This window comes from Seriola dumerili, unplaced genomic scaffold, assembly GCF_002260705.1.
Source record: "Seriola dumerili isolate Sdu_G_001 unplaced genomic scaffold, Sdu_1.0 BDQW01000116.1, whole genome shotgun sequence".
In the NCBI taxonomy this organism is placed as follows: domain Eukaryota; kingdom Metazoa; phylum Chordata; class Actinopteri; order Carangiformes; family Carangidae; genus Seriola; species Seriola dumerili.
The window spans coordinates 1,986,951-2,008,657 of NW_019174371.1; the positions used below are offsets into that span (position 1 = coordinate 1,986,951).

The 21,707-nt window shown below is 41.2% G+C and overlaps 1 protein-coding gene across 1 annotated transcript; it reads right to left on the minus strand.

Annotated features, from left to right (window-relative positions):
* Nucleotides 1-526: 526 nt before the first annotated feature.
* Nucleotides 527-21,424, minus strand: LOC111223844 (protein-glutamine gamma-glutamyltransferase K-like). Its single transcript, XM_022748129.1, has 14 exons — nucleotides 21,278-21,424; nucleotides 16,574-16,866; nucleotides 16,283-16,474; nucleotides 12,718-12,969; nucleotides 9,419-9,537; nucleotides 8,367-8,474; nucleotides 7,342-7,519; nucleotides 6,591-6,729; nucleotides 5,777-5,969; nucleotides 5,254-5,407; nucleotides 4,712-4,996; nucleotides 2,244-2,404; nucleotides 1,984-2,120; nucleotides 527-1,859 (listed from the first exon to the last, which is right to left on the minus strand). The coding sequence occupies exons 2-14, from the start codon at nucleotides 16,863-16,865 to the stop codon at nucleotides 1,715-1,717; spliced, it is 2,355 nt and encodes a 784-aa protein (XP_022603850.1). The 5' UTR covers nucleotide 16,866; nucleotides 21,278-21,424; the 3' UTR covers nucleotides 527-1,714.
* Nucleotides 21,425-21,707: the final 283 nt, after the last annotated feature.

Below are 21,707 nucleotides of genomic sequence, written 5' to 3' on the forward strand. Positions count from 1 at the left end.
ATACAAGTGAATACACCCAGTTACATTCCACCACTGCCCTGTATGTCATGCATATGTGCAGTCAGTCAATAGACAGACCCCAGCACATTACGCAACAAATAAAACGCAGGGAAGCAAAAAAAAAAGAAAAGAACATGGTGGAGACAAACCTGGCTAATCTATATAGCTTGGTCCTGACTATCAAGCTTTGTTGACCAAAGCATGTAAGAGAAAAAGAGCAAAAGTGCAGTATGTAGGTCAAAGATAAAATGTAATCACAGTTTTGAGCACAAGAGGCGCCAATAAACACGTCTGACATCAGTATCTGAAATGATGAACTGTAGCAAAGGTGTGCCACGTGAGTCACTGTTGAGTAATCCCTTGTGCAACACGTTCTTCTTTTTTTTCAATCAAATAGAGTAATATATGCAGAAATGGAATCTTACAGGCCGACACTTGCCTCCCCTCTAGTCTCTCAATTACATAGTTTTGCCTTCTCTCCCCTCTAACCATTACAGGCTTGTCTAAAGGTGTATGGAGGTAGAAAACAACTCTTCAGACGTCATTTCAGTGTCAATTTTATTTCCAATGCAACACAGACAATACAAAAAAACAGTCCAGGTAGATACGGTAGATAAATAGTATAATGTTATCAAAATAGTTCCTTCACATTGTACTTTGAGTGCTGAGGTTACACAGACTACAACTAGTAAAACTAAGGTGAATGAAGGCTACTCTGGCTTCTGTTGTGATGTAGTTGTCTACGATTCACAGCGAAGGCAAGTCCAATTTTAAAGGTAAATTACAAAATACTGAAAAACTCATGTCAGTGTAATTATACACACAGGATGGAGGAAATACACACAGGACATTCAGAGCAACACCTGGCAAAGTTCAACTACAAAGAACATTTAGTGTCTGTGTTCTGCAAAAGGAGACGTTCATGAGCACTAACTTGTGGGGTTTTCCAAACAAAGGAGGCAATATGAATTTGCATCTCATCTGATGAATGAAATAACCTTGTAGCCATGTCCTTGCAGACTTCAATTTTTTTATCCAAATTTACATTGTCAATTATTATGGAAAATGGCTTCATCTTTCAACTTTGATCACAAAATTTCACATCAAATGTAACAGAAGAAAAAGGGAAATTCCAATGTGCCCTTTGCACAATGTCAACATCAATTTCAGCATCATTCCCTTTCAGAACATTTCACATTGCCCCTCCATCATTGAAGCCATGTGAGGTTCATTTTGTCTGAAAGTACTTTTAACATATATTCTTTTCACCAAGCTATATGTATTACACACATACAGAACATTATTAGTATGATCATTATAACAAAATACTGATAACCTGACTGCACCTTCACAAGATTTGTTCAGTGTATTTGTAATATGACAGTTTAATTACTTCAACATTTGAATGTTTGTTATTTAAGGCACTCCATTTGCATGCTTTTAAACGCTGCTTCATACTTCATCACCATAGGTTTAACATTTTAGAGCAGGCAGATGTGTGAAATTATATTATTTCAAGTTAAAAAAATAGTAATACTGATAATACTGCATTTGTTAAATGTATATTCATAGTTTTAAAAATATCAAAATTCAAACTTTGCTGTATAAAATAAACAAGATAGTTTAAGATAAAGGAACTTAGCAGACTTTATATAATTAGAGGCTTTCAGTCTATATTTCATAAGAAAAGAGCAATGTTGCCATAGCGACCCTCTCACTGTTCAAAAACGACGATATCCGCCACTCCGTGCACTTGTGTGAGCTGTTTACAGTCAAGAGACGCCACCAGCTTCCGGGATCCAGGCTGGGTGGGGATGAAGTGCTCCGTCAACGTCACTGTGGAGTGACCACCGACGTCACTGAGAGGGACAAGGAGGAGAGAAATGTTAGTCAGGAGAAGGAAAGTAGGTGGGAAATGTGTGTGTGAGCGCTGAGAGATAAGGAGGCAGAGAGAGAGAGTGATGTGATATCTCAAGTACTTACCCTACAACCACTTCATGGCCCTTTTGTAGACCCAGGCCCTCCACTCTGAACACCACATTCTTAAGCATACGTGGCAGCGGGTTGGTGAAGGTGATCTTTGCTGCCATCTCCTTACCGACCACAGCTTCTCCCAAAGGCTGCAAAACACAAATTCCAGAAAAATGTCACAAGGGTTGAACAAAAATATAAATCTTATATTTGAACCCCCATCATAAAAATACTGTGCAAAATGACCTATTAAATGCCGATCGAAAACCTACCCTGATGCTAAGGTCAGGTGTGCGGAGCCTGAAAGTGGTCTGGTTGGCTAACACTTGCTGGGTCTCACTGACTCTTCCAGACAGGGTCAGCATCAGGGCCGCCTGGTCCACCAGCTGGTTTTGGTACTGCTGGTAGGGCAGCACCCACTCAATGGTCTTTTCTGTGAGGACAGATATAGAAATAGTTAGCATTTTTACTATGCAAGTACTTTATTTTAAATCATTAGCTTATTAGCTTAGCATTAAAAACGGAAACAGCTCGCCCGCGTCCATGGCCTCGGGAAGTAGCGGTGGTGGCGAGAGCATAATTTTTTTTATAGTGTTGACATGACCGGTTTTACTCTCCCTTAGACTTCTAACCTTGACAGAGACAGTAGAGAAATAGAGTATATACTGTGTAGAAGATCTTTACCTTGACCCTAACCATTCTCACCCCCTCGTGCCTAAACCTAACCAATCAAACCAGCAAAGGCAACGATCATTAGCCAATCAGAGGCAGTGTAGGGCGGGGCCTGTCAACTCTAAGGTAGGGTTCGTAAGTGTACATCCGGCTGGTGTAGCATTGATAGCTAGTCGAAGGATAAAATCATTGCGGATTTTTTTTTTGGCAAACAGAGCACAAATGAAGTCAAGCTTTCCCAGGAGAGCAGCTCCACCAGCTCTACATCGTTTTTTTCGTTTGGTTGCAATTTTTCCTCGGAGACGGAGACTTCCGCCGACTGCACCCATATCAGCGTCAGCACCGCTACCGCAGAGGAGCCTGTTGCTAACAGGTGTCAGGCTAGGACTGAGTTGGCGGCATTTGAGGAGCCTCTAGAGTCACCCAACTTAAATTTCCGGCCAGACGTTTTGGGAAAGAAACTTTCAGCCGTGTATTTAGCTGCACCTGCTTGGTTTACTAAATGTAAGTGGCTCCATTACGTGGCGGAGTGCGGTCAGCGTTGTCTGTTTTGCTTGTGTGCAAGAGGCAGCAGAGAGAAACCGGTTGATTTGGTGCCCCTTCACCTTCCCGAGTCAAGAGCTCTGTTTACAGAAGCTGAAAAACTCATAATCTGTGCCTGCCCATCTCTGTGGCCTCATCCGAGCGGACGTTCTCCACCTTGTATCACGTGAAAACATGGCTGCACAACACCATGACCCAGGAGAGACTGACTCACCTCTCCCTGGTGCATGTCCACACTGACATTTTGAACTCACTGGACATTCGTGCCCTTATGAAAGACTTCATTTCCACAACACCTGAGCGCAAGGCCACATTTGGATTATTGTAACTACTGGAGCACCGCGCCTGCTGCTCAAGGTAAGTTATTTGGTTTAAGCTGCCCACGAGCAGTTTAATATTCAGTTGTCAATTACTTTTAACATCACCCTGATATACCTTTAGAAAAAATCTGCATATTTGGATATGTTCTTGTGTGCAATGGGCTTTTGGACATGTGTAATGCAACGTTATGGCATTATTGTGAGCTTATATTGTGCAATAGCATTTCACTGAGCCTTTTTTTTATAGACCTGGCTGCTGTTGTTGGTGCTGTTGCTGCTTTTTTGGCCTGTGTTGTAGTAGTGTTGTTGTAGGCCTATGTTGTATTTTTATGGGTTGTATTGTATGCGGTTGGGGCAAAATGCTCCTCCCACTACAGCACCCCCCAGCTTACAACATCTTCCCATGGCCCTGCCTGCGTTTGTCCAAAGGTAACAAAATGCACCTTTCAGCACCTCCACAGCTCAGTAACTAACATGTTACATCTTGTTTGTTTAATCTGAGCAGAAACGTGGACTTGTTTCAGTTTTTGTTAGCTAGCCTGGCTATGCTAACCCGCTTCTGGGTGTAGTTTCATATTTAACCTTACTGGAAAAAGAGTGGTATCAATCTTCTTGTCTATGACGCTGTTTAACAGATTTTTTAAATCCTGGACTCTTACAAATGCGACCATGAGAGAAAGATTTAATTTGAGCATAACACTAAAATTATAGCTTAGCCTTCATTGGCTTAGCAAAGTTTCCCCAGCTGTTCCAGTGCAATAAATTGCATTAAAGCCAGATTACTGTATGCCAGAAAAGATAACGTAATCTTCCTCTTACAAATAAACAGTTAGGTCCATGAAAACACCTACACCCTTGCTCAATTCAGTAAATTCAGGGTTTGCTGCTGCAGCCTTACTTGATCTGGTATGACCAGTAGCTTATGGCGTCTAGTGTTAGCTGACTATATCTAGATATTGCTGTGTGACAAACTCAGTTCACTGACTTCATGACTTTTCGACACTCATGACGCTACTGTTACGCTAAGTTTTAGCATTTATCATCAGGTCATTATTGTCACTTGTGGGCACATTGTTCGTACAGTTGCTATGGTAACACATCAAACATATACCAAGCAATATTAGCATTAAGCAACTAATCACTTCATCCATTGTTAGCATAAAAATATTGACTATAGCAGCATTTAAACTTAGTTGGAAGCCAACCTTCATTGGGCAAGAGCTCCACAGGCATCTCCTCCTTCTTGATGGTTCCCTTCAGCACACCGGTGTAGTACATGACGGCCACCTGGCTGTGCAGCGTTGTCCGACGAGGCTGTGAACTCAGGTTCTTCACCAAGATGCTCAGCTTGGCGTCAGCACCCATCCTGGGCCCCTCGCCATCCATCTTCACCTCCACGCTAACGTCCTCTGCCATGGGTTCGGAGTAGACGTCTGGCTTGCTGCCATAGCGACTAGCAGTCTCCACAGCGATGCGTTCCTCTTCTGAACCTGGTAGAGAAGTGGGAGGAGAAAGTGAGTGCGCCTCATTCTGTCTGAGGTTTCAGGATTTATTGACAGATATAAGAGATATGGCATGCGGTTCTTCCAAACTAAACAAACGGAGACATGTATTTTGATATTGTGAAAAGCAGGTTAATCCTTATATTGTAACAGTTCCAAGAAGTGTTGAAATAATTCTGTCTGGTTCTGAAAAATATATCTAAGGTAGAGCTGCAGTTAGAAAAGTAAAATACGGCTGCTGGTACCTTCCTGGTGTTTGTACATGTTTGTGATGTCTGCCCGCTCGTCAGAGCCCACTGCCTTGGTGCTAATGTTGTGGCCGACAGCTTTTTTCTCACTATAGATCTGGCTGAAAGTACCATCCAGGTTCCTCTGCCAGTAGATCTTATCACTGTTGACCTGACAGGAAAAAAAAACATTATAAGCTCATAGTCATAGTGATGATGAAGTTGAACCAAAGTATCCCTCACTGTCATTTATTATTTGTCTTTTTTTTGGTCTGGTAAGAATCGGGGACCTGAGAGAGAAGTCCCTATTTGAAAACAGTGAAGGTGTCTGCTGAGAAGCAATAAATCATATCTATTAAATCTAAAAGATTCACAATTTACTCCTGTTATAGTTATTCCAGCTCCAAAGACATTTTCAGTTCCTTAATTCCATCAATTTAGTTTGACCATCTTCCTCTCATTTTGGTAATGCATCAAAATGAACCTAGAGGGGAACTAAATAACAAAGACCCCCGTTCACTTTACCAATTTCAGCACTCACCTCTGCGAAGACAAAAGGCGTGTCATGTTTGAGGTAGACTTGGCCGGAGCGGATGGCGTTGACAGACGCGGGGCCGCAGCGGAAGGTGCCCTGGCTTGTTTCCTGGGGAGTGGAGTCAACAGCCTGCCAGCCTCCATGACCAGGAGGCAAGTCTGGTCTGGCCATCCAGCAGTCGTTCCATACATGGAAGTTCCTTGAGGCAGATGGGATTGAGACGTTTTAATTTGAGTTTACCTGCAGAGGAACGGCTTGACATTTTTTTGACATTAGCTAAGTGTAAGAGACTGTTTCCAATCTCTTACACTTAGCTAAACTAGCAGTCTCATAATTAGTTTCATATTTAACAGACAAATATAAGAGTGTTAGTAATTTTCTCATTTAACTCTTGGCAAGAAATGTCTATTAAAGTAGAATATTTCCCAAAATTTAGAACTGTTCCCTAAAGATTACATAATCTTCAATTATATCATATGACGATAAGATTAAATCAGCTTCATTTAGCTACATAGCAACAAGTGCGCTGTTTACTTTTGCTACGTAGTTATCGAGGAGAGGTGTAAGACCGAGCAAGAAGGAACAAGAAATGGCACCCATCATTCCAAGGACATTCTAAGGACATACCAGTGAGCAGATAGATACCAAATTAGCCTCTGCAGTCTGAGAGGAGTTGCAGATAATTGAAAGAGCGTGATGTCTGCAGGGTTTCAAGTTGGAGGGGACTGCTTTCCGAGCAGATCTAAATATATGGTGCATTCCTACGGTATAGATTTAGCACCGAGCAATTTTCCTAGCAGGGAGTCCTGTCGCATCTTACCAGACAGAGTCACTATTGAGGTAGTCAATCGGCTCCATGTTGGCATCAAAATACACGTCTGTGGTGAGGGACACATCAGTATCATGAGCAGACTGGAAGTTGGTGACACTGCGGGCGGGTATCCCAAGACACCGCAGCACTGGAAACAAAGAGAGACAGATAGATTAATTAATTAAAACTGAATTTACAAGGTCATTTAATAGATGTTGCTAGATGCTAAGACATGAGCACGCAGACTTCACATTGCTCTATGTGCAGCCATCGTGCTGGCATGTGCATGGTTGCATGGAACTTCATTAACCTGGATGAATGAAAGCAACACATGTGGCTCTATGTGTGACAAAAGTAGGAGGTATGGCAGGAATGTCAGTGTAAGGTATTTAGGGTGAGAGTGAGCTATGTCTTGCTATCAGGAGCAAAGCTATGTGCTAAGGTTAGTTAGCTAACATGTGAGGGACCCTACATGCGCACAATGAATGAAATGTTCTGTCTCAGAGCAGTGAGAGCTAATGAAAAGGGCCTGATAGACGGGAAGTCTGGATCATGATCACTAGCAGACTGTTAATCAAATTCATGTGAACACTGGGAAACTCTTTTGTGGCGCTACACACACACACACACACACAAATACAAACATAACGCTACACACACTAATACATGTACACACACACACACACACAGTCTCTTCACATGCTTATAGCTTTCCACCGCCCACTAAGCTCCATAAACACACCATCACATGCTCTCTCACCTGTTGTAGTGACCCCAGAAAAGACCCAGCACTGTCCGTATGACACGGGCGTGCCATCGGAGGAGTGGTATTTCCTCAGGATCTCCACACTGCTGCTCCACGCAGAAGGAGAGACTCCATCGGCGTAATCTCCAGACCAGTTCCCAACCAGAACCCCAAAGTCATCCTGAGCGTTTATCTGAAAAGAGGATGGTGATACAGTCAATCACAACTGACAGATGATCGAGGCTTTAGCTACTTTTAAAGACGTGAGGAGATATTCTTGGCATTTTTGATGGAAATGTGGAGGTCTTAGTAATCTGGGTGGAGGTACGGTACATTCTGCAATTCATACGACTAACACATGATGGATATTTTTCCAGTAGTTCTAGATTTAATATGTTCCAAATTAATTCATCGTAGGACTCACAATGAACAATAAAAAAATATATCAAACTCGGTGCAGCAGAACCAGAGATATCGTCTTTTTTATTCTACACATTCTTTTTCATTGTCAAGACTAGGAGCCACGTTACCAACAATGCAACACAGTCACTGACTATTTGCTCTGAGATTTGGCTGTGTTATGCTAGAAACAGCTAATGTAGCCTCGGGCCGCTAGCCTCCAGCAGAGAACAGGAGCAGTCTACAGAGGTCTGGAGAGCTCACTTGTTTTTCTAACTCCACACTCCCAGATTTTCTTTATTTTCAGATTTACAGTTTTCGGTCCTGTTCGACTTTCATACATGCACTTGTACTTCCTGAGATCTATAAACAGGCTTTGATGAGAAAATTGGTGGCGTTTCCCTTTTGAATTTGAAGAAACTCAGTAAATTCTCATCAGAATTTTATTCCTGGTGATGTTGACAATGCTTTACAATAATTTCATACTGTATATATTATATAATATGAGTGCTACAGGGACTATTGACCTCAGTATTTCTAAAAATTTGACTATAGCCCAGATAATAATAGTAGCATTTCAAAATTTTATTAATTTATATAGTTTGGCTTAAAACATTTGTATATTCACATAATTGTCTCACCATGGCAGATAGGACTCTGACCACGTTGACAGCATCCCCTCGACCAGATGGAGGCATGTCACTCTTCTCCAGGACGAACAGACATGCATCCAGGATTCCTTCATGAAACTATAGTGGGAAAAAAAAACACAAAGTATTAATAAAGAAAATAATTCATTAAAATGGGGATTGGTCATATTTTGGGGAAATTGAATACATTACATACAGTTAAACATTTTAAAGGCAATAACTACATCACATGGGAAGCCTCGGTGGCTCAACTGGTAGAGCGCGTACCACATGGACTTAACCTACCTAACCGCAGCGGCCAGGGCTTCGATTCTGACCCTCAGCCCTTTGCTTCAAGTCATCCCTCAAGTATCTCTCCCTGACTTTCCTGTCTATCTCTCACTGTAATATAAAAGATAATTGCAAAAATGCCCCCCCCCCCCAAAAAAAAATATATGTAAAAATAGACAAATAACTACATCAATTGTTTACTGTACTTTTAAAAATATATATTTCTCAAACAAAAGTATCACTAATAAGATCTGCAGCTTGAACCAGCCTTCATGCTTTACAGTAGTCGTAGTAGTAGTAGTATTTGTGGATTGCTTTACGGCACAAAACAGGAAGGTGGTGCTGTTCTTCTGGAGGTAAAGTTGACATTGGTAGATGTTGGAAGAATGACAAGGCTGCTGAAACATAACTTAAAGCATGTGCCACTGATGATTAATTCAAGAAGCTTTTTCTGGAACAAAATCTTGTTTACAGCTTTAGCATTGTTTGCAAAGATCTTCATTTTGAAAACAGCTAGACCGTACAGTACCACTGAAGTGAAATAGAGGTTTATTGTCTGCTGTGATTGGCCAAAACCAGCAATGACTCGTTCCTACCAACAAACATTCCCTGTGTTGCTAAATATATTTTATCCTGTGAGCCGTACAGTAGAGCTCAATTCTGCCCAGCTGTTTTAGAAAACTACCAAGCATTTAAAAAAACTATATATATTTGGGAACCTTTTACATCCTCAGCAGGAACGAATGGCTGTGCAGTGTCTTGATTGTCCGTACCTGCCCGAAGTTCCATGTGCGTGCACCGATTTGTTTCTCTGTGCCGTAGTAAATCCTCCCGATGTCATTCAGCACGTACTCGTCCCTCTCCTCGTCGTCATCCAGGAACACTGTGTCCTCTGCAAAGACGTGACACAATTACATCTAAGTTTTTCATGCTGCGTCATACATGCACTGACGTTTTCTTTACTTTTAGATACAGATACAGATATCCGTAAGATCCTATTAAACCAACCACAAGAAATAAATACATGGGCACACTTTTTTTTTTTCTCTGGAACTGTAGGAATCAACTCAAATTTTTAGCTTACTTCCTGTCTGTGAAAGTGACCCCAAATTCCATGCTTTGTTTTCCTCTTAAATGACTAAACCCTAAAGGAATGTGATTTCTTTTCACAAATGATGTAAAAGAGTCTCCAAGGCCAGGAAATGGTTAAGAAACACAATGACTCCATGGAACTCGCAGTGGGGCCCACACTCATTTATAGGAAATAGTCTGTTTTGAGTGACATCAGAGCCACAGATTTGGGCGTTCACCCCTGACATGAGCTTCATAAATATGAGACTTTCTTTCTTCAACTCTTTATCTCTTGCTGTTTCCTCTGTGGTTACCGGTAGGTGTGGAAAAGGAACGTGACCAAGAATAAGAAAGGGAGAGCAGTGAAAGTAGCAGAGAACTCATGATGGACATGAGAAAAAGCAACTGACAGGAAGACGGTCGGTTTAGTCTTGAGGGATGATTGAGAGAAAGAGGGGAAGTTATGCTTGGGAGGGAAAAGAGGTGGGAGGGAGAATGTGGAGTGTAACAAGAGTGCCATCAGATATCACAGGAGAAAGTAGAAAGAGGTGAGGCTAACAGTGTCTGGCAGCTGTGATAATTGTGTTTTTCACTTCTTACTGAATATTTCTGGAATGTATGGCAAAACACAGGATGAAGGAGGAGGCAAGGGAACAGAGCAGTGGAGCGATGAAGGGAGTGTCGGGTCAGCAGATAGCAAGGAGGGAGCAAGACTGGGTGGGAGAGGCATATAAAGGCAGGAAATACACATGGAAGCAGTAAACGCAAGGGAGAGGACAGGTTGTCACCAGCTGCAGGATTACTGTGAGCTCGCCCCATGGCGTTTTATACAGTAATTGTAGGATTTTGACTTTTATGAGCGTGAGGGAAAGATTGGTCTCGGGAGTAAGAGATTGAACGAGGGAAAAGGAGATTGGGCGTGCTGCCAAAAGCAGCAACCCCATAATGAAAGACCGTCTTTTAATCAAATCCAGGTCCAGATTTTTTTTTTTTATTATTATTTTGCTGTGTTGCAAAAACGCTTCTTTTGTCAAATATCCTGTGCGGATAGTTTGCAGTGCTCAGCAAACTTAAAGAAACTCAAGAGAATACACAATGGGTCTCATTTCCTAATGCTTTTCTAAGTAAATAGTAGAATAATAACTACACATATTTAAAAAAAAAAAAAAAAAAAAAAACCCACAAAAAAACAATGTATGGCCTCTATTTACTTCTTACATGCAAACTAATAATTTTGGAAATAAGAAAATACTAAAGTTTTTAAGTTAACATGTTAACATAAGTTAAAAAATTATATCTATGTGTAAAAACACTTTGTGAATGAGGCCCAATGAGAGTCTGTTTAGTTTTAGACAAGGAGCTACAATGTTTTGTTTACAAACGTATAAACCTAATGTTTAAAGCTGCTATAATCCATATTTTTCTATTAACAATAGGATCAAATTACTATATATATTTCTATATATATATATTTCAGCTCATTGTTTTGGCTTTATGACCCACAACTTTAGTGTTTTTGGTCTTCCAACTGTTATTAGCATTATTTTTAGACATAGTAAGTAGCTATTTTTTCTTTGTGGAAAAGCTCGAAAAACCCACTGTGCATTATTAACTGCAGAGTTTGACACGTGACGCTTAGAAAATACCATGCTTGTTCAATCTAGCACTATATTAAATTTCAACATGTAGTTTTTAGTGCCAAAAATTCAGGTCTCAGCTCCCAGACTTTCCCAGATAATTATGATGTTGAGGTGAACAGTATTTACAAGAGGGAAACAGGTAATTAAGGTAATTCCGATGTGATGTGAATGCTGCATAAAAGTCACGTTTTCCATAAGAACAGACTGACCAGTGCCACCAAATGACAAAAAAGAGAAAAACATGGCTCATAATTTGTGCGGTTTGCTCACAATGTTTTAGAACAATCAGAGAGGAGGGTATGAGTTTTTAGGCAGCGCAGCAAAGAGGGCATTGTCAATTGTTTTTGTTGGCCCAAGGAAATCACCCTCAGTCTGACTTCTGAGTTCAGGTACGTCCTGAGCCACGGTAAGAGGCCACACCGCTTCGGCTCTGCCGCTCTGTATTACATTGAGATTTTATGCTACTGGAAGTTTGTTCTATTGTTATTAAATCAGACCTAAGCCATAGTAAGTCCATCTTTGTGAAGTCCAGGAGCTAAAAGGAGAGTGAATATTGGACTCGCATTCATTACCCATAACAACTTAAAGGGTGATAATATGTCAGTGTTGTGTTTACAGCTTGTTTCTGCTGCCCTAAAGTGGCCAAAAAATCAGACAATGCAGTTTTAACTACAGCAATCTAAGTAGGCTCTTTTATCTATGAACCTTTTGAAAATAATTAAATATTAATAAACCCCAAAAAGTGTTTTATTTACACATAAGTAAAGGTTCAAAAATCATATCTGTATGTACAAATATTTCATAAATGAGGCCACTGGAGATCTGTTTCATCTTCCACACAAAGTGTTTTTCGGTCTCAAACACAGTTCAACGATGTGCCTAAGTAGCATAACCAAGTGTGCCAGCTGCTCGTAAATCATAGCCAGTGGACTTATACAACTCCCATAGACACGCTGTAGCTGTTTGATGGACAGCAACACGGATTGAGCTGGCTTTTCTCACCCATGTGTAACATTATATCAGGGCTCCTCTCCTAGATTAGGAGGCTGAACAGACAGAAGTATTTTGTGCCAGTATTTGCTATCAGAATGATGCTGCTGTTATAAAGCACCAACAGTTTTCCTGGCAGTTGGGCTGTACCAGACAGCTTTTCTGCTAGAGAAATATCGACTTGAAGATATTTTGCTTCAAACCGAATATTAACCCAGGTAGCATGTAATTCATCCCAGATATGTTATGTAATGTTGTCTTTTCTTCCTTAATTTTTCTCCTCTTATCACCTATTACTCATAGTATTGCGTACTATTTTTTTTCTTCCTCCTTTCCACATTCCTGCCCTCAGTTCATGTGAACCCTCTTACCTTCACACCAAGGGTTGAAAAGCATGACGATGTTCTTGCTGGAGTCGTGAGTGTTTGCGGCCTCGCCCTTTAGAGAGTTCGTTGTCACGCTGAGCCCGTACAGGCCGATCACAGCGGTGGCTGGCGAGTTGACAGACAGCTTGATCTTGTTGGCGCTCTGCTCTACGATCTTTGCCTCCCAGCGTTCGTCCTCCAGGTGTTTCACCAGGGGAATGATGACGTGCGTGCCTTTGGACACCATGGGCAGGGGACCTGCAGCAGACAGGTTACATATGAGTCATGTTGTACCAGTGTGCATTGATACAGAAGAAATTAAAGGATATCACTATAGCAACGTTTTTCATGAACGAAAGCCTTATGTATTGCACGGCATTTTGTGTGTGTGTGTGTGTGTGTTTTAGGTGGTAATGTTGTCTCAGATTCAGATTTCTATCTAATTAAATGAATTTCAACATTTTGGGAAATGCACTTATTCACTTTCGTACAGAGAGTTAGATGGGAAGGTTGATATCACTCTCATATCTGTGAGTTGAATATGAAATAACAGCCAGAAGACTCTTGGTTAGCTTCGCATAATGACTATAAACAGGGGGAAACAGCCTGATCTCATGTCTAAAACGCCAACGCTCGCTTAATCCAAGGACACAGTAAGGCTAGCTGTTTCACCCCCCCCCCCGGCTTCCAGTCTTTAAGTGAATTTCCCAAGAGATTAAAGCTCACATGCAACTGATGTGCTATGGACTAGTAAAGTTAACAAAATAGCAATTAAAACATTTTATATGAAAAATGATTCATTAATAAATAAAGCTTTGAATTACACTTTACATGTGTGAGTGAAAATTCAGTCCTGTCTTATTTCTTATTCCCTGCTGATGTTGAAAATATGGATTAAATAAAGTTAGACAGCAGCAATGGAAGAAGAGGGATCAACACGTATTTGGGCACAGAGTAAACTGTATACTTTGTTATTCGCGTCACAGTATTTGTTTGTCTGTTCTCACAGTGGAAGACACAATCCTCTCAATGTGCAAACCAAAATGGGCACTGCAGTCTCTCACCCTGCTGTGCATGGTTTCTCTGAGTAAACAAAATTCCGGACGTGCAAAACCTCCACAATACACACATCCCTGCAGAGAGTCGAGCACATTTGTGACTGATTTATCTTAGCTTAGATGTTCCTTTTGTTTATTAAGGGCTCACAAACTTCCAAAGAAGCAAAAACAACTTTGTATAAACTTTCTCCTCAAGAAAAAATGGTCGTGTTGAAGTTCATTCTTTCCCACTAACTGGATTAAGACTTATTTGATGCTTTCCTATGAGCTATTTGCTTTGTGATATCCTGCTGGTCTTTAGTTGCCATTTGCTGAAGCGAGTATGAAGTTCACCAAGAAACCATTGTTCTCCATCTGACCGCAGCCCGGGCTCTCCATCCTTCCTCTCTCACCTCTGGGTGCCTGTCCCAACGGAAATCAATAGAAAACGCTGCCTCTTTTCTTCCTGACCAGCGTCACCTTTATTGAAAATAGACCTGGAATCTTTGTTTGGCCTTTAGCGGAACAAAAGAGACGCTTAGAAAACGATGCAAAGCCCTGCTTTTAGTGCAACCCTTTAAAAAAAAAAAAAACCCTTTTCACTGCAAATGCGACAGTGAAAGCAACGGTAATGAGAGCATGTCGACCGTGGGTAGCTCTGTGTGTGTTGATTCATCCCCCCCTCCTAGCATGTCACTATCTAAGCAGCAGGTGACAGAAAATCACTTCTCTGTGGTGATGTAATAGCCATTTATTCCCGAGTGTGCAGTGGATCGTTGCAGTGTGAGGCCTGTAAATACCAAAGGGGAGGTGTCTGGTGTCCGGAGGTCTGGAAACCGTTAACACTGGGCTCGTAGGTGGAATCCGAAACTTGTGGTGTAGCTATGACTGTACTGCTGGGAGATTTCAATGTGCGAGCTATGCATAGTATTCTGACCACATTTCCCAGGCTCTGTTTTGAGTCAGTGGTTTGCCCCTCTGGTGTTTCACATGGGTTTGTGGTTGATACTGTTTAAAGGGCACCTCCATTAATTTTACACATTGAGATCTGTTTATGCATCATGGACTATTTAATCAGTAAAAAAAAAAAACACTGTCAGATGAACTTCATTGACACCACCCACCATGTTCCCAATGTGTCCATTTGAATAGATTGTTATTTAAACAATATTGACTAGATGTTATTTTAGTGTTGTAAACTGTGACTATGACAAAATAATGTTGATTTAAAAGTTGAATTTTTGACTTCAACCATATAACAATCTTTATGAAAACAATCCTATGTTGATTTAACAATCTTTCTATCCAGTTAACTGTTTCATTACTTTACTTTTTCATGTATTGTAAAATACATTTAGCTGTTTCTACTATTTGTGTTACTTACTATTTCAACTGTTTATCCATTAACTATGTAATACTTTTATCTATCTATATTGACAATTTGTCCATTCATTTTATTTCTTCCTACCATCTATTTACTTCTTTATGGTAACTGTTTAAACCTAATTTCTAGTTTTAGAGATTAGTTGAGTTACAATCTTTCCACATACTCCCTGGTAACTGCTGAAAAACCTTCAGTGGTGTACAAGTACTCCTGGTTAGGAACCACTGGTCCAGAGGAGATTTCTCAAGTCTGAGTAATGATAGTATCTTGAATTGGGCCTTTAAATTTCTGACAGAAGATTTGTGTTGCAAACATGGGGATTAAGTTAGATAAGAAATGGGCAGTTCCAGGTCAGGGTGGTTCTGGCTAAACACTAATGAGTTACAGATATCCCACCTCCCCCAGAATTTCTATGAGTCATATTGATAGTAGTTCCCTGTCGCCCCAAAAAAGGATATACAATATCTCAATATCTCTTTTTGAAGAGAGAGAGGGAGACAGAGCATCATGATTACACTCTCCTTGTGCTAAGTGGACCATCACTTTTTTTGTGGCAGAGTCATACCGGAGTACAGTAAAGTCAAGCCCTGCCTAATGCAGTAACGATAATGACATTTTCACTTGCTGCACTGTTTGCAATAGTGGCTGAAATTAGTTTCTCTAAGAAGGGATGTCTAGAGTTGCATGAGGGCTGCTGGATCCAGTGTTTATAAAGCTTTACCCATACTAGGAACTAAGAGTTGGAATATCTTGGCTTCTGCTGCTTCAGTTTTATTTATTCTTTTTTTATTCTGTCTCTTTATTCTGTTATGAATCCTCCATATTTATGAAAGTGTGATGTTTACCCACTTGAACTTTATCAATATATTTTCTTTTTGATATTACTTTAGCCTTATTGTTGTGCTTCTCTTACACTCGAACACTCCACCGGTTTATCACTTCATGCTGCCTTTGTCTCTGAATTTATGGGCAACCCAAGTGCATTTTTGTGCATAAGGCAGTTAGATGTAATCCACTATGATATTCTATGGTATGTTTTATTAATCTTTTGCCCTCTACTTCAACAGCTACTCTCCTAAATAGTGCACTAAACCCTCAGTACGAGCAGGAAAACGTGATGACTCACACCATCAATCTGTTTGTCTCATACCTGTTTTCAGGTCCAGATGCAGCTTGTCGGTTTCAGCACTGAAGGGCCTGTTGAGCTCCAGCTCCATCTGGAAGGTCTGTCCTCTGCGGATGATCAGCTCATCGCCATGGTACAGGTTGGTGTGATGCTCCCGTCTGTTCTGACTCGTCTTGGAGCTCAGCAGGTCGACCGAACGCACAGACAGCTTCATTTCTGAGAGAGGAAGTTTCACAAACAAATGTAAGCATCTGTCTGTGAGGATTATCACGATGTGTCCTGAGAGTTGAATTAAACCTTCATAGCAAAGTTTACCTTCCATTTCCTTTGCTTCTCCATTCTCGGGCTTTGGCTTGGCAGGCTCCGGGGTCAGGTTAGGGGTGGGGGGTTTGACCATCTCAACCTTGTCTGTAACATCATAGGAGGAGCTGTTCTGGCGCTTACAGCAGCACGGACACATCCTCCTGAGCCATCGGCGACAGCCTCCCTCTTCATGTTTTTTCTCCCCCTCTTTGTAAACGGTCAGCTCTACCCTGGTGGGCGGGGCTGCTCCGGGGAAACGCCCAATCTCCGACGTGCCTCTTACTGTCATCCGCTCACTTGGCATTCTGAGGGGGATATTGAAAAAAAAATTGTTATTTCAGTTTCAGGAATAAAACTGTAGACACCAATCAAAATTGGTTTAATTACCCAGATAAGACTTGAATCATCCTGCTATTCCAAAAAAGAATATGTTGCAAATTATCAATTCAAAGGGCTAACCAAAACATTAATAAGCAAGCAGTGTAATGAATACTAGCCTTAGCAGTATCTACCCATTGAGGTAGTTTGGGTTTCATCTGATCAGGATTTAAGACATTCATCTCTGAATAAATCCCCAGCCCTCGGTGTGAACAGTTTTCATACATTATACCAAAGACATAGGCCTTTGGAGAATTCCTGAGTACTTGCTCTGTGAAATATCCAATGATTCTTGCTGGATGTTGCAGTTGAACAATTTTTTTTTTTTTATAGGGGGAAAACTACAAACTAAATTCCATTAATCTCCACTGTATTGGTTTGAAAGCAGAAATCTCAGACGGACAAATAAAAACAAACCCATCTGCAACAACTGGACGTTAGGTGAGAGAAGCCCAGCAGCTCATTATATGTAAGCAGTCAGACAGAGATGCAAATGGTGGCAAAACATCGTAGAGGTCGTTGTAGAGACTTTGTATCCATAACTGCAAAGAAAACATCTCTCCAGTTCTTTCATCTCTCTGTCATGAAACACCATTACACTTTCTCTTTTATTTTTTTCCCCACAATTACTGCATTCCAGACGAGCACTCTCCTCGGTCGTTACGCTTTCCCAAAGCATTCAGGGGTATTTAGCCTTTCGTCCTTGTCAGCTAGTCTCCCTCAACAATCTAACATGCCTCCGTACAAACAGCTGGATCCCATCTGCCTCACCCCAGCTGCAGGGGTATAGTATAGTTTCTGTGCATGTCTTTGTGCGCGTGGTTGTAGGTGCAGCACAGAGCTGTAAATCATACGAACATTTATCACACTGTCATACAGTACAACAATAATCACAGCAGAATTAGATCCTGTGCAACACTAAACCTAAGCCCGTGTTTCCTGTCCATCAGCTTCTAAACTGGGGGTCACACGTCCTGCGCCAAGTGTCAGAGGGAGGAGGCCTTTCCCTCTCGCAGTCCCATCCCTCCTTTTTCTCACCATCTGCTACGTCTCCATCTCTGCATAAAACACTGCAAAATAAATCTGTTTTCCCCAAACATTAGAGAGCCATTGGAGTTTTGTTGGCACTTGTAAAACACCCGTGAGCTGTAATGAGCTGCAGCAATGCACGCAGTCAGGAGAAAAGGCAGCATTGTAAAGTAAATGCATATAGGAGATGTTTGGTTTATGGGGCTGTTATTCTCCCTTTTACAAACATCCTTCGCTAAGCCCCACCCCCCTCAGTTGCTGTTTATACTCTTGTCAGACTTTCCATTATGGTTTGATAAGGGTGGAAGATTTGAGTCTCAAAATGTGTAAAGAATGGGTCTTCAATTTCACCTTCCTAACCAACGAACATTGAGTTTTTTGGCTTTAAATAACAACTGTTGTTGTTGCTAATAGATTTATCAGCTGTAGCGAGCCAGTTTATTAATGCTAACTCCCCAAATAATTAGCTAATGAAATTGCTCCTTAGCTGTGACAGTGGTGCTAAAGTTATTTTTGTAGTTCATATGCACCAGGCAAGCTAATGTTTGCAGCTCACCTTGGAGGAGATTAACACAAACAGCCATTCCCAGTTATTTATTGAAATTTATTGAAAATTATCTGGTACAGGGAATACAACCTCTACACCAGGCTGTCCAACTACAACAAAATAATACCGCAATAAACTTGTTTAAATAATAATTTCACAAATATTAAAGTCAGTGTTATGATAATAAAAAAACATCCTTTGCATCCTCTGGAGGTTCCCTCCCTGTTTTTATAGCATGAGTGTGAAGACTTTTTTTTCCCTCTTTAGTAGGAATAATTTTAAGGAGTTCCCTCTTAAATCATACCTGTCAACATGAAAGACAGGCTCAGCTCTGATCTCACGTATTCTGTGAACAAGCTAATGGAGCTCAGTCACGTCATTCATGTCTGTGTCTCCTGTACTAAAGAAGCTAACTGTAATTTTCTTAACCCTCTCCTCATCTGACCTTTCTGTCAGACCTGGTTTAAGATGAGATCTCACTAAGGATTTATATTAAGGTAGAAATACATCTTCTTCAGATTACTGCCAGCATAGAGTTTGCATTTTTGATTATTTTTTTCCTGAATCATACTGGTGGCAGAGCTATTCTGAGCTATTGATATGAGTCCAGCAGATGTTCAGTAGTGTCTGTGCACATCTGCTTCGCCCTCTGCATATCTCAGTGCGTCTCACTATGTTTCTGCTGTGCCAAAGTAAAACTAAAAGTTAAGGCTGCACGGGTGACGTGAGGTTCTTTCTGAGGAGTGTTAATGCATATTTCATAAGGACAAGCAGCAGTGAGAGTCTGTGATTGAGCTGCAGCTTTACTGTTGATTTAATGGTTAAATATCTGCATGGAGCAAGCGTCTCAAACAGGACACTGACTTTTAGTAAAAAAGCAGCAAGAAGGCAATAACTGAGGAAAGAGGTGGTAGGGTGGGGCGCCTTTCATTATCAGAGCCTGTGTAGTATAGTGTGTGTGTGTGTGTGTGTGTGTGTGTGTGTGTGTGTGTACTTGGTACTTCTATCTTTGTGAGGACCAGTTTGAGTTATAGACCTTAAAGACTGAGGACATTATGGCCGGACCTCACACATTTTAGGTTAGGTTAGGTTTGTATGCATGCGTCATGTGTGTGTGTGTGACATCATATTCACGTTTGATTTTTCAGCTCTGTGACTTCCTGAGTTCATCTAGCAGTCAGATGAGTGTTCTCAGATCCTTGAATTTTTTTACAAAAACATTAATCACCATGGTGACAAACACAATGGAGCAATGTCAGTTGTATGTACTGGCTATTGATCACCACCCAAGAATAACACTCTCTGACACACCACCCAAAAGTCACGCTGTCCGGCGCACTGCTCCTCTAGATTTAGAAAAAGGAACCTACATTTTGGTCACAGAGAAATTAATTTAACTTCATTATTAGAAAAAAAAAAAAAAAAAAGTTTCTCTGCCTGTTTCTACTCACTCCCAGACCATAATTGGACTAATGTTTGAGGTGATAAGATCACAAATACAAGTATAATGGGCCAAAAAATACAGCAAATATGACTTCTTTTCAAATACAACAACTGAACAAAACGCTTTTCTGGCTGTTTTGTTGGTAGTGTGTGTCTTCACAGGCTTTAAAAAAGCCAAGTTATCTCACTACTGCACCTTAGGTGGCCTAAAATTGGCCAATTAGTCATCCACTCAACCCCCTAAAACCATGAAAAGCCATTCCACAAGCCTAATTTTTTGGCAGCATTGCTCTTCCCTCACACTTTACTGCACAGACCTAAATGGATTTATAATACAGCCATCAGCCAAGCTTGAAATGAAGTGTTACTTCTTCATCTTTTTCTCGCTTTGCCTATCACTACCCCATGTGTCACTTCTTCCAAAATGCTGCATGGTGCCCTCTCCCTCTGCAGCTCTGCACTTCTCTTCAGTCACTTTGTGTTGGCATGGTTGGTATGCCCACTGGCCCCTGAGATAAGCGCTTTTAAATTCGTGTCAGTTTCCAAACAATATCAGCTTTAAAGTGGCAGGCCTCGTTTGTTTGGTGATTTTGGACCCATGTTTAAATTAATTAATTGATTAAATATCATATTGAATACCCAGAATGTCCTTATATGCAGAAGAGAAACTTGAAAAGGTTTAAATCCTCTGCACTGCACATCTTTCAAGGTCTCTGAGAAAAGAAAAAGGATCAGCTGCAGCTGGTTGGCCACCGACCAACAAGGCTGAAGGCTTGAAAATACCTTCACTAATTGACTGTGTGTTTTTTTTTTTTTTTTTTGACTGAACATGGAAAAAATGTTTTAAAATGCAAGTGTAACAGAAAAGCAACATTTTGAAGTTTGAGGATGAAGAGGCCCCCTCTTTTTTAACAGCTGGAGACAAATCAGGTGATCAGTGATTAATTGGATTTTTGTTGCATTTGATAACAAAACAAAGTTCAGCTGGTTCACGGCTAAACTTCATTCAGAGCTGCCAGACTCTGACATGAAGGACGGATGCTCAAGTTCAATAAAGACAATAGCTGGTGAGTGGAGTGAGGCAAACTTTACATTGTGATGTTTTGATATGTTCTGTCCTTTCGCCAACGTGTTCTAATGTGCGTCTCTCTGTGAGCCTCCCTCTCTGTGGAGGCCACTGCAACACCTCGGTTGTACCAGAGACTTTCTCTTGTGTAAAAGAAGAGACCGTTAGATCCTGCGCGCACCGCTTCATGTTTACACTTGGCTTTACGAGACGTGAGAAAAGAAATAATCAACGTGGAGTAGAAGTGACTTACTTGCTCTGTATCTGTGTGGGTTCTTCTTTGGATCGGCGGTAAACCTCTGCTTCGTCCTGAGTAACTCTCAATCAGCGTTTGGAAACTTTTGGAAACTTTTTTTTTTTTTCTTCACTCGCTCCGCTCTTGGATCAGAATACTTATACGCACGTCCCGGATTGTATTTCACGGTACTTTAAGATGACACACACCCCTCTTCCCCGCAGCCCAGCCCACCCTGCCCCACCCCGCGCTGCACGGCTCAAGTTCCACACTCCCACCAGGATGTCCCGTTCCAATGAGCGCGCTGCGTAAAAAGAGCGCACGTAAGACACGACGAGGAGCACATACACATAGACTACGAGCTGGGGGGGAGAAAGTTTGTTACGCAATGTTCAGCTTCAACTTTTCCAACGCAGAGAGGGAGTGGAAGCAGACACATAGAGGAGGG

Coding starts and splice junctions, on each gene's coding strand:
- LOC111223844 (XM_022748129.1), bottom strand. CDS start 16,865: ATGCCAAGTGAGCGGATGACAGTAAGAGGCACGTCGGAGATTGGGCGT. Junction 7,520..8,366: donor TCAGAGTCCTATCTGCCATG/GTGAGACAATTA, acceptor TCCTCTTTTCAG/ATAAACGCTCAGGATGACTT. Junction 1,860..1,983: donor GGCCATGAAGTGGTTGTAGG/GTAAGTACTTGA, acceptor TGTCCCTCTCAG/TGACGTCGGTGGTCACTCCA.